Source organism: Strix uralensis, chromosome 3 (assembly GCF_047716275.1).
Source record: "Strix uralensis isolate ZFMK-TIS-50842 chromosome 3, bStrUra1, whole genome shotgun sequence".
NCBI classification, from domain to species: Eukaryota; Metazoa; Chordata; class Aves; order Strigiformes; family Strigidae; genus Strix; species Strix uralensis.
The window spans coordinates 151969-164403 of record NC_133974.1 but is presented as its reverse complement, the minus strand read 5'-3'; the positions used below and the strand labels follow the sequence as shown (position 1 = coordinate 164403).

Here is a 12435-nt window from a genome sequence, read left to right as displayed (position 1 = left end):
CTGGAGGATATTTGGTATTACATCCCAGAGCAGCCAGTGTTAACAAATTAATATCCTGAGTGTTGTTTTGAAATGCATCCTGCACAAAAGAATCTGAACTTAAAATCAAAAACCTTTTAGAATCTCCTGCGTCTAGGGTTACCCCTGCCACTCCCTGATCCTGCAAACACACCATCCAAGAGAGCAAGGATTCCCCCGGTCTCTGCTTAAATCTTTCAATTATATCATTTACTTCATACTGTGTATAATCCTCTATCATATCCTTCCTCACAGCTTGCCCACTATTAGGATCTCTACCAGGATCCCACTGCACACCCACTTCTGCAATCACTGCATGCCTTTTCTTACACTTTCTCCTTTTCCTATACTCATATTGTGCTACTCGCACCGCAGCTTTCTCCGCCACTGTCTGATAAGTATCCGACTTATCAGTAAACACCTTATTCTGGCATTGCAACATCACTATTTGACTCTTCAAATCACACATCTGTCGCTCCATCTGGGAGCGCTCTAACAACAGCCTCTCTTTACTCTGGTGGTGTTTTCTACATGCAGTTAACAAAATCCACCCTCGTTTACTTGAATTTGTAGTTTCTTTTCCTTTTTCAATAGGTACCTTTTCATACAATTTAAAACATCCAATGGTTACTTTAAATAATGGCATTTTTGTCGGATCCCACTTCTGACACCAATTTATGTTTTGCTGATCAGGGATATCAATTAAACTCAGACACCAGAGTGAAAAGAGCAGGCGTATTTTACTAGAAATAACTAAATAATATAACAGAATAATACAGAAAACATACAGTAAGAAAAGACAGAACAGTGCACTTAAACAAACAGGAAAATACAGGGTAATGCGTCAAATCATTACTACCTGAGAGAGAGAATAGTGATTAAGAAAGATACATCACCACTTGCATACTTTACCATCATCCAGATCCGCAGTCGCTGGGGAGCCCCGGTTACAGCGAGGATTTGGAGAACCTTTCCCTGCAAGTGGGAAATCCTACGCGGTGCGTCCACCCATAGGTGAGGCTTCCAAAGTCGCTGTGAGCGGGCCCAGCCTTATATACCTAAAAATCAGTAAGCCAGAATAGCTGACACCTTTGTTTTAAGCGGAAATGTCTGGTTTTCATCTCACGTTAGGTTCCCCCCAGAGCCTGGCCAGGGCTTAAGGGAGAAGCTAAGGGAGTTTCCCTGCTTATCTAGTTAATTTATGAGCAAGGTCACAAGGCCAGACAACTGTTTCCGTGGCCTTGTTATCTTGCTCACACATAAAGAAATATAAGGATACATTCAGGATAGACATGTTTTATGCTGTTTAAACTACATCTTCTATGCATATTTCACTAATGACTACATACAGAGTTAGCAGTTTCAGTTCAAGGCCTGTTGCTCAGGCTTCAGTATTCCCACCTTTTACATCAAAATAGGTGGTTTGCTATAACTTAGTATAATACCTATTAGTACAATGATTATTAGTTATAAAATGTACAGGATTCATCTATAGGTCAACTCTGGCTTGGGCTTATTGTCCAAGCCTTAGCACTTCATTCTCCTACAGTGGACGGTTCTTCCTTCTCCCAGTCCCCACCTTTGCCTTCTGCCCCTTGGGCAGTGTGGCTGGAGCACTTGCCAGTGAAGACAGGCAAAAAAGTCGCTGAGTACCTCAGCCTTCCCTGTATCCTGGGTACCCACATCTCCCGTTTCCTCCTGGAGAGGGCCCACATTTTCTCCAGTCTTCTCTCTATCACCAGTGTACCTACAGAACTTTTCTTGTTGCCATTGATGTCCCTGGCCAAATTTAATTCTATCAGGGCTTTGGCCTTTCTAACATGATCCCTGGCTGCTCAGAGAGTTTCTGTGTACTCCTCCCAGGCTCTCTGTCCTTTCTTCCACCCTCTGTAGGCTTTCTTCTTATGTTTGAGCTTGTCCAGGAGCCCCTTGTTCACCCATGCAGTCCTCTTGGTGTTCTTACCTGACTTCTCTTTGTTGGGATGCATCGCTCCTGAGCTTGGAGGAGATGATTCTTGAATATCAACCAGCTTTCTTGGTCCCCTCTTCTTTCCAGGGCTTTATCCCATGGTCCTCTGCCAAGCAGATCCCTGAAGAGGCCAGACTGCTCTCCTGAAGCCCAGGGCAGCAGGCTTGCTGTACTCCCTCCTCACTGCCCTCAGGATCTTGAACTCCCCCATTTCATGGTCACTGCAGCCAAGGCTGCCCTTGAGCTTCACACTCCCCACCAGCCCCTCCTTGTTGGTGAGAACAAGGTCCAGCACAGCCCCTCTTCTTGTTGGCTCTTCTATCACTTGGAGAGGGAAGTTCTCATCAGCGCATTCCAGGATCCTGCTGGACTGCCTATGCCCTGCTGGGTTGTCCCTCCAACAGATATCGGGGGGGCTGAAGTCCCCCCTGAGTCCCAGGGCTTGTGAACGTGAGGCTGTTCCTCTCTGTCCATAGAGGGCCTCATCCACTCGGTCCTCCTGGTGGGGTGGCTTATAGCAGACCCCCACTATAACATCTCCTGTCCCTGCCCTCCCTTTAATCCTGACCCACAAGCTCTTGCTCAGCTCCTCGTCCATCCCCAGGCGGAGCTCTGTGCTCTCCAGCTGGGCACTGACAGAGGGTGACCCCCCTCATCTCCCCTGCCTGTCCCTCCTGAAGAGCCCGAGTCCTTCCATCCCAACATTCCAGTCACAGGAGCCATCCCACCACGTCTCCGTGACACCCCTAAGGTTGTAGCCCTGCAGGCTTTATTCCCTGTGCTGCGTTTGCACAGAGGTGTTTAAGTTGGGCCCCGAGGAACCCAGCTTTTACTGGCTGGAATTCCTTTGTGTGCTGCTTTCAGGTGCTCTCCTGCTGTCCTGGGACCCCTTGCCAGGCTCTGGGCATCTCTTGCTGGCACTGACTTCAAGCTGGTAGGAGTGGGATGGATTGAGGTTCCCCACTCCCAGCAAATTTAGGTTAAAACCCTCTTCACCAGCTTGGCAAGCTGAAGTTGCCAAATAGCTGTTAGGTTTAGCAGGGTTCACAAAACCACCTGCTTGGTACTTCACGTACACTGCATGTTGCACAGACATCCAGTATTCCATTAAAAAAAATAATAAAATTAGACTTTAGAGCAGGGTTTCTGAAGTCTTAAATACCCTGTTCTGCAAAAACTGGGACAAAGTAATAGTTCCTGTAGGCAGGGAGCAAACACTTTTTGGATCAGCGAGATCCTATGATTGCCTTACAGCCTGGGCTCAGGGGAATGCCAAAATCTCAATGGTATTGGACACTCTGAGGGAAAATCTGTTGTTGATCACAAACTTCACAGTATTCAGGTGCATTTCTGGGGGCGATCAGCCCATCACGGGGCTGTAGCTGTCCTTATGTCCACCCCTCACACCCACCAGCGCTATACTGCAGTTCTAGGCAAAATTATTTTTAGTTCCTGCAAGTCTGCAGCAGAAGTTCTGGAAGTCATGTGTGTGTGGAGGGGGTGTGTGTGTGTGTGTTTGGGTTTTTTTGGTTTTGCTTTTTTTTTAAGAAGGCATTTGACAGTATTAAATTGTTTGTTTTTACAGTGGTGAATTGTTCTTTTGAGTAGAAAAGAATAAATTACAGAGTGGGGAGGGGCCAGGACTGTTAAACCTGATCTCGGTTCCTTGGCTGAGGAAAGAGCAGTGATGATGGAGAAACCCAGCTGCTGGAGAAGACCTGGCATAGCCCCTGCTCTCTCGGTGGCCACCTGTAGCCCAGACATACACAGTGGGCTCCCTAGGGCAGATACTGCCCCTAGACAAAAGCAGGTTAACGGGACTTCTCCATTGTGGATGTCTGGGACCCTCTTTAGAAGTCCCAGTCTGAGAACCTGTTGTGCTGGACAGACCTTGGGTGATGGAGTACGCGCTGGCCAGAGGCATGGTGACAGCGGGGCTGCCCCACCGGCGGGGTTTGGAGCCCCTCGTGCACTGATCTCATTAATGATGAGGCTGTTAATAGAAACGTGGGGAATGTGTGATGCTGAGGTGGGCCAGGGTATCCCCCGGAAGCACAGGGAGACATTAGAGGACTGGGCAATTACAGTTCCAGTTGTAACTCGCTCAGCAGTGCAAAATACAAAGCTGCACAGCAGTCATCGTTTGGGAACTGGGGAGGATCCGGTCTCTACGAGGTCCTCCCGGAGGGATCTGGCCCCCTTGCCTGGGGGGCAGTGTTGAGGTCCGTTGGGCAGAGTCCCCGGCAGAGGGAACTGATGTGGCTGCGCGTGGCTCTGGCCAGAGCTCTCTAAAGCTGGCGGTGTCACCGGGGGAGCACAGAGCCCGTCTTAGGAGGAGGACAAAGAATTTAGTTTTCTTTGCTTTAGTGCTGTGAAGCTGAGGGGACCTGGTGGTGTCTGTGAACTGATGGGTGCTAGAACTGAAGTAATCTTACTGGACTCGTGAGATAAGAGCTAGCACAAGAACAGCAACCCATAGACTGCTCGTGAATGGTTGGTTGGGAAGGTGGCTGCTGGCCATTGGAGCACACTCCGTTTCCAATGCTTGGGTAAGATAATACGGTTTGGAATGTGCCACACAGCAAGGGTGAGCTGAGCTACTGAGGAAGACCCTTCCTGTCTGACTAGAGCCCAAAGAAATCTCTCCTCTGAGGCTGGGAACCAGTTCAGTCTCATTCAACTGGGAATCCTGTTTGGTGTGTCCTGCCCTAACCCAGGAACACCTGGAAAAATCCACGCGGTTTGGCACGTCCCACGTAAGCCCTTGTTGTAGCAGGACAGACCAGGACCAGTTGCAACTGTCCAGGAGGTTGACGCGGTGGGAGATGGGCCTGAGACTGGCACTGGGCAGGTTCAAGGGTGGAAGTAGAGCTTCAGGTGGGACGGTGACTCTGCTCCCTGCCTGCCTCGGTGGTTCTCCCTGGTGGAACCAGCTGCTTAGTTTTGGAGAGTCATTTGCAGCCTCTCCAGAGGCGGCTGTGCTGAAGGTTTGTCTTTTAGGGGGGGTCCATATGTGTGTTCTGCTCATGGTTCCTGTGGCTGGAGTTACCCCCTCCCTATAGCTCCGAGTGGGCTGTGGGGGTTTCTGCTGTCAGGGTCGTTGTCTCTCCTCATTCAGCTGCTTTGTGTGACCAGTGCCCTGCTGATATGTGGAAGAGTTGCCTTGTAGGTGTGTCCCTCTCCGAGAGCCCTGAGGCGGTGACTGATTGCAGTGATCTGGGCATCTCTGGCTGTTCCCAGGGCTTCTGTCATAGCTGGGTTGCTCGTGACAAATGCTGTAGATCTAAGTGAGGTGTTGTCAGGACTCACACTTTGACAGGGAGTCCTCCCTGGCTTGTCTTCCCACGCGGCAGAAGCTCTGGTCTCCAGGGTTGCTCTTGGAGAGGGATGTTAAGCTGCCTGAGTTGATCTGCTGCCAAGGAAACGATGGAGAACTGTGTCAGGGCAGGAGACCCGAGACGAGGGACTGACGAGGGCTGATGTAACTCCCCTGTGCTGCCCCTTTGGCACCAGAGCGCCCTGGAGCTGCAGGGGTTCCTTGGGATCTGGTTGGGGATGGGCTACAGTTTCCTGTATCCTAAACATTCATGACTTTCTTCTAGTGGCACCAGATACGATTAACAACCATGTGAAGACCTGTCGTGAGGAGCAGAAGAACCTGCACTTCTTCGCCCCGGAATATGGAGGTATGGTGTGGCTACAGCTGCAGGCCTGGTTTTGGTGGCCTTGTCAGTGGTTCCAAGCTGTTCAGGCTCATGACAGATGTCACGTTAACAGTTCTGAATTATTTGCCTGCTTCAATTCCTCTGTCTTTTGGTAGCAGAGGAGGGAGACAAGGCTGGAGGATTATCACAGCCTGGTACAGAGGTGGTCCTGCTGAACGCAGGGATGGGCTGGTAACGAGTGTTATTTGTGTTACAGAAGTTGCCAATGTCACCACTGCTGTGGACATCTACTCCTTCGGGATGTGTGCACTGGAGGTGAGCGTGGAACGCTTTGGCTGTGGGGCAGAGAGAGCAGGAACGTGAGGGAAGGAGATGGCTCAGTGGAGGTGCTGTGGTTATGGGGGGTGAGCTTGCGAACAAGTGCGTTTTGTTCGGAGACAAATGCGCTTTGCCCTGGAGGGGTCCCTGTCGACGCTCCCCCAGATGCCTTACTAAGAAGTAAATAGCTCAGTAACGTGCAGTTCTGTCTGAAATTCTTAATGTGCAATTCATTATTCTGTGGGTCTTGGCCGGTTCTGAAGTCTGACCCGCTGGCTGGTGGGAACAGTCGCTGCTACAAACTGTGCTTAATGTGTCTGGAGAACAAAACTCCCCTTCTGGGGGAACCTGTTCTTCCTGTGGTATCTGCAGGGGAGGACGGATGCAGCCCATAATTTCTGGGCCAGCCTGTCCCCACCTGATAGAGGTGCTGGTCGCACCCCTGACCGTAACAGCTTGGCGGTTCCTCTGTCCTGGCAATCAGCAGGCCCAAGTCTAGGAAATGGGAGTTGTTGGTAGGAGCGTTTTTGGGGAGGAATTGTCAGAAAGAGCCAACACAAAGAATTTTCAGCCTGTGTTGTACATCTCATAAGTGAAGCAGGAAGAGAACTGTGGAAACATGCAACTTTTAGGAAGCAAAACTTGAGTTGAATCTTAAGGCACTCTGGAATCTTTTGCCAGCCTTTCCTAGCTGGGAATTAGTGTCCGTGCTGGTTGGAGGCAGTTCTGGGTGGCATCGTGTGCTGCTTTTCTGCCCGTAGACAGAGCGGGTCACACAGCCAGGAGGACCTGCCGGGTTCTGGCAGCCATCCAGTTACTGCTTCGTTAGAGGGTGGGAATTACCAAGCAGAAGCGCGGGCCAGTGGATGGTGAGATTCAAAAGGGAGACACTGACTGAGGTGGTGCTGGCACAGTTTCCAGGTCTCCCTGGCCATCTGTTGGGGTGCTGGAAACAAGCTGTCGTAACGAGGTAGTCGTTCTCCCTCCGCCTCCACAAACTGTGACCTTGAATAGCACCAAACAACTGGGCTGTTGCCATCCCACCCTGGCAGCGTCTCTCCCTGGGCTGTGGCCAGTCTGATGCGCTGGTTTGTGTTTGCAGATGGCGGTGCTGGAAATACAGGGTAACGGGGAGTCGTCGTACGTGCCGCAGGAGGCCATTAACAGTGCCATCCAGCTGCTGGAGGACCCCTTGCAGAGGGTGAGCGGGGGGGGGGGGGGGGGGGGGGAAGAGCAGTGCCCTGCAGGCGTATTGGCACCGCACGGGGCCTCACGCCCTTTCCGTCCCTCAGGAGTTCATCCAGAAGTGTCTAGAACAGGACCCCGGCAAGCGTCCCACCGCCCGGGAGCTCCTTTTCCACCAGGCGTTGTTCGAGGTGCCATCGCTCAAGCTGCTGGCTGCTCACTGTATTGTTGGACACCAGCGTGAGTATGGAGTCCTGGGGTGCCGCGTCCGTGAAGCTTCCCGAAGCCGGGGTCAGCTGGAGCCCCGGGAGCCCGGACGGGCGGCACCGGGGCCTCGTCAGATGGAGCCGCACTCGCTGCAGAGCCTGGAGGACTCTGTGCCTGCCTGCCGTGGCAGTTCCATGGCCTAAAGCCTCTGGGGTTCTTATCACTTAGGCTGGAAAGGAATTGCAGTTGTTCTATTTTTTTTTAATAGATATGATTCCTGAAAATGCTTTAGAAGAAATGACCAAAAACCTTGACATGAATGCAGTGTTGGCAGAGATTAATCACGCGGACAGGGAAGGAGTCAAAATGATGTGAGTGGCTGTGGTGCGCACGGAGGGGCCGGGGCACAGGGCACAGGGGTGAGCGCTGAAGGATCTCCCTGGGGCTCTCCCCAAAGCTGGTGTCGGTATTTCACCACAAACTGGGAAACAAATGGGAGCTGATGGTGCTGTCGCTGAAGGAGCAGTCACCCGCAGTCTGGGCACGGAAAGTTCTGTGGAGGGTAACTCCAGGGTGGAGGAAGACCTTGCACCCGTGTTCTGTGAACAGGTTCCCTGCAGCTGAGATGTGACTTGTTCCCCAGAGGGAGGGGTGGGAAATGAAGACGCTGTAGTTGGAAGAGTCCTCAGCCAAACCTGGCTGGACGGTTTGGGGAAGTGACTCAGGCCAAGCACAGGCCTGTCCAGTGGAGTCCAGCACGTTGAGAAATGGCTCCTCAGTGCTTACAGAGCCACTTGTTCTACAGTGGGCAAAGGGAAAAGCTGTTGTGGGCAGCTCTCGGAAGCACACAGCAGCCACTTAATAGTGGTGGCTCCCTAGATAAGTGACCATAATATGTATGGAGCAAGTAGAGTGCCAAAAAGTGATGTTAAATTTTGGATAATGAAAGCTCAGCTGTTTGAGGGGTTCACTGAAAAGACTACGACGTGGATAGTGTATTTCCAGAGAAGATTGGGGTGCTCCCCAGCATTCTGGGAAGCTCAGGCTGCTAACAAAAGGGATCAAGATGACAGAGGAAGAAGCACTGTTCGCTTGAGGAGCTCTTTGAGCCATACAGACCTTTCTAAAAACTGATATTCTGATCTTCACAGCGCTAGTAAATAATAGTATTGAATTCCCCCTGGAATGTTGTTAATGAAGGGTTCAGAACGGAGGATAAGGAGTGAATAGCCGAAGCCATGCCGAGGCTCTTCGTTGGGGTGCAGGCTGCAGGGCAGTGGCCATCTGGCACGGGCCAGCCCAGGACTTGCTTTTTGGTAGCACGGTACCTCTGAGGTGCTGGAAAAGGAAAAAGGAAGAGTAGTATGACTTAATGTCAGAGAGCAGCACTTCGAGATGGCTCGTCAGTGCCATGCAAACTGAGCTGCTAGAAAATGGTGTAAACTTTGCTGAAAACTACTGCTCTGGCAGAGGGGGGGAAGGTAAGTGTTGTGTGTGTCGAAGGGCTGGAGAGTGGTCTGGGGAACCGGGGCGATGTGCTGCCTATGCCAGATCTGGTGGAACAGCAAAGCACCTGGGGGATCGTGGCAGGACTGGAGCAGCTTTGCAGCCCCTGGCGAATCTCTGAAGTTCTTCAAAGCAGTCGAGAGGGAGTGGCACGTGGAAGAGTGGCTGCTCAAAGCTTTTGCTGCAGCCAGTCTAAAAGAAGCTGCAGTCAAGTGGACACTAAAAAGCTGAATTGACTCAGGTGATGAGGAAAGGGTTTTCCTGGGGAATCGGTACAGTAGGAGAACCTGTGTCTCCTTGTTAGTCAAAGCCGGAATGCAGGGAGGTGCTCAGTGGGCTGTTGTGTTGCTGACTGTGCTGTGCAGAAGACAGTAACAGCTTGCTTAGGGAAAAAGAACTGCTGCTCTGTCCGAGAAGGCTGTGAAGTGACACCACGGGAAAATGCCATTTCCAGCTTGTTGCAAATGCTCTGCTGTGCAGCTGCAGACAGGAGCCAGATCAGGGGAGGGGAGGTTACGGCAGCTGAGGGAAACGCCTGGAGACGTTGCCTGTCCCACGTGTGCGTGCAGGGCAGCGACCTTTGGACAGTCCTGGAGCAGATCGGAGCTGCCCTCGTGAGGGGCCTGAAATCATCGTCACCACGTGGTGGTGGGGGGGCTGGAAAGAGGAAGAACAGTGGACGCACAACAAGTCATGGCACAGAGGGGAGGGGTTGTCAGTGCTTGTGATCCATCAGCCACCAGCCAGGGAAACGTTCAGTGGGGTTAGAGGCTGGGGAGCTAAAAGTGAGTTGGTAGGAAGGCTTCCTTCGGGACGCTCGTTAAGAAGCTGCCAAGCTGAATGAGCAATCTGGGAAAGAAATGGGAGAGAACAAAAGTATCCTGAACTCCAGTGAGCAATACCTGGGCAGGGCATGAAATCCAGAGGTGTAGTCTCCAGTTGCTGGGCACGCCGTGCTGCCAGCCGCTGCAGAGGCGCTCGCCCTCACAGCATGAGCACCCTTGCTCTCTGGGGGATGGGACGTGGGCTCCCCGCGTCTGGTGTAGCTGATGTCTTTGAAAAACCGTGCTGGGAACACGGTGTCACTGGGCTGGCTCCCAAGTGATTGTTTGCACGGGACAACTCTCTACAGGGAGGGTGATACCTGTTCTGCCGTAATTAAACTGTTGCCTCACCCTCAGCGGCCAGGAATGGTTGTTTCCCGTAGAGGAAGGCTGGAGTCTGCCTGGCTGCCTCTGCCCGCTCTCGTCCTGCCCGCCGGCACAGCCACAGTCCAGGGCATGGGGGTTTGAAACTGCACCTGAAGAGACTTGAGTGGGTGGTTCTGAGAGATGACTTCTCACCTCAGTGCTTTTTTTTTTTTTCCCCCCCCAGCTTCTCACAGTCTCCAGCGTTGGAGCTGGACAAGTTCCTGGAGGATGTAAGGTAAGAGGGTTTTTTTTAAAGGGCGACTTTACTGTGTTTGAGACTGGAAAAATTTCAGAGAGGCCTAACCTCAGGCCCTGCTCCTTTCCTGTAGGAATGGTATCTACCCACTCACAGCTTTCGGGATGCCGCGGCCCCAGCAGCCCCAGCAGGTCGTGGTGAAATCTCCCATTGCTCCGCCATCCGTCAAGACCCCGACTCCGGAGCCCGCCGAGGTGGAGACACGCAAGGTGAGAGACGGGAGCCCCCTCCCTCCCCTCCGCAGGCTACAGCCGCCGGTCACCGGCTTCTCTGCTCCCGTTCCAGGTGGTGCTGATGCAGTGCAACATCGAGTCCGTCGAGGAGGGAGTGAAGCACCACGTACGTCGCATCTCCTGGCTGACGCTGGGGGTGGTTGTGCTGCAGGGCTGGTGCCTGCTGTGGCCCTCCGCTGCTGCAGCACCCGTCCCTGGGCCCGCAGCCCCATCCAGGTCCCGTGACTGGGCACCCCCAGGCTCAGGCTTCCTCCGCAGGCTGGTGCTGCTGGCGCTGGTTTGGGAGAGAAAGGGGGTTCTGTTGGACTCCTGTGGGCTCTGGACGGGGTAGCCCCTGTCGCCATGGGGATTTCTGAGGAGGTTCTCATCCCTGGATGTGTTTAAGGGTCGTTTGGATGAGCTGTTGGGGGATGTGGTGTAGGGGAGAACTTTGTAGAGTCGGGCTGAGGGTTGGACTCGATGATCCCAAGGGGCTTTTCTAACCTGAAGGATTCTGAGGTTCTGGCCGTGGCGGCCGCAGCCTGGGGCAGCCCACGAGGCTGCTGCGGTCCCTCACCAGAACCCCTCTGCCCCGCAGTTAACGCTGCTGCTGAAACTGGAAGACAAGTTGAATCGACACTTGAGCTGTGACCTGCAGCCCAGTAAGTACCTTCCCTCCCATGCTGGCGGGTGCACCGGGCCCGGCCGTGCGCTCAGGGCCGGGGCCTGCCCCCTCCCTCTGTTGCAGATGACAACATCCAGGAGCTGGCAGCTGAACTGGTGCAGCTGGGGTTCATCAGCGAGGTAAGGATGCAGCTCTGCCTTCCCTTCTCAACCCTCAACGCTTTAGGCCAGATCAGTCCTTTCCTGGCTGGGGAGGAAGGAGAAATAAGACGTGTCCCTGCCCACGTGCCCTGATGGGCTTCAGCCGAGCTCTTGGCTTTGCTGGACCGGGCCTACCCCTCACGGGAGCTGGTTCTCCCCAGGCTGACCAGAGCAGACTTACCTGTTTACTTGAAGAGGCGTTCAGCAAGTTCTACTACACCCGGAATGGAGCGCTGACGGCGGTGACGGTGTCATCGTAGCCCCCCTTGGCTCCCGGGTGGCCGCTGCGGCCGCTGCCCGCACCCCCTCCGCCTCAGCCCCCGCTGTGGGCACCAGCGAGACCCCAGCTGCAGCGCTTGGAAGCTCCTCCTGCATGTGCCGAGGCCGGGCTCAGCGACAATCCTCCCTGCCCGCCTAGTCCAGGGGACTTTGCGCATCAGTATTATTTCCAGCTCTGTTTCTGTTGGGATTTTGCCCAGTGGGGCCGCGGAGCCGGGTCCTGGCTTGGGGGGGCTCTGTAGCCCCGTTCATGTGCATGGAGTTTGTTCTGTTTGAATTGTACAAAGTATCTTTTGCACAGCACAGAAATGTTTGTTTTTCTTTTTTTCTCCTTTTTTTTTTTTTTTTTAATTTAAAGGTAAGCAGGGGCCAGCCCCTAAGCCCTGCCCCCTCCCTGCACCACCACCCCCACCCCCCACCCCGAGACTGCCCGTGCCCCCCCCCCCCCGTGCTCCCGGGCCGCGGGAGGGGGGTGCCCGGCGCTTTGCCCCCCCCTTGCTCCCCTGCGGCTGCACTTTGTTTACTGGTTTTGCACAGCCGCGACCCCCGGGATCCCCCGCGCCCACGGGGACCCCCCTGCTGCCGCTGTGCGCTGGGCTGGGGGCCCCCGCGTGTGTCGCGTGTGTGTGTGTGTCTCGTTCCCCCCCCGCCCCTTGTCCCGTCCCGGGGTGCTCCGCGGGGCTGGGCCTAGCGCTGCTCCTGCGTCTCATTTCTATCATTTCCTATTTTTAATAAACTGTTTTGTAAATACGCGAGTGCTGCCTCTTTCCGGGGCGGGGGCGGGTCGGGCCGGCGCTGCCCCGGG

At 53.8% G+C, this 12435-nt stretch overlaps 1 protein-coding gene across 2 annotated transcripts in view; it reads left to right on the top strand.

Moving 5' to 3' along the window:
- NRBP1 (nuclear receptor binding protein 1) overlaps positions 1-12380 on the top strand; it is a 47253-nt gene extending 34873 nt beyond the window's left edge. For both annotated transcript variants that reach the window (XM_074861126.1, XM_074861124.1), the window contains 11 exons: positions 5590-5673; positions 5909-5967; positions 7073-7171; positions 7263-7395; positions 7631-7733; positions 10243-10293; positions 10388-10523; positions 10600-10653; positions 11125-11188; positions 11275-11330; positions 11513-12380. In XM_074861126.1, coding sequence (XP_074717227.1) covers positions 5590-5673; positions 5909-5967; positions 7073-7171; positions 7263-7395; positions 7631-7733; positions 10243-10293; positions 10388-10523; positions 10600-10653; positions 11125-11188; positions 11275-11330; positions 11513-11611 — 938 coding nt within the window. In that variant the 3' untranslated portion in view covers positions 11612-12380. The remainder of the gene's footprint in view (positions 1-5589; positions 5674-5908; positions 5968-7072; positions 7172-7262; positions 7396-7630; positions 7734-10242; positions 10294-10387; positions 10524-10599; positions 10654-11124; positions 11189-11274; positions 11331-11512) is intronic.
- The last annotated feature ends 55 nt before the right edge of the window (positions 12381-12435 follow it).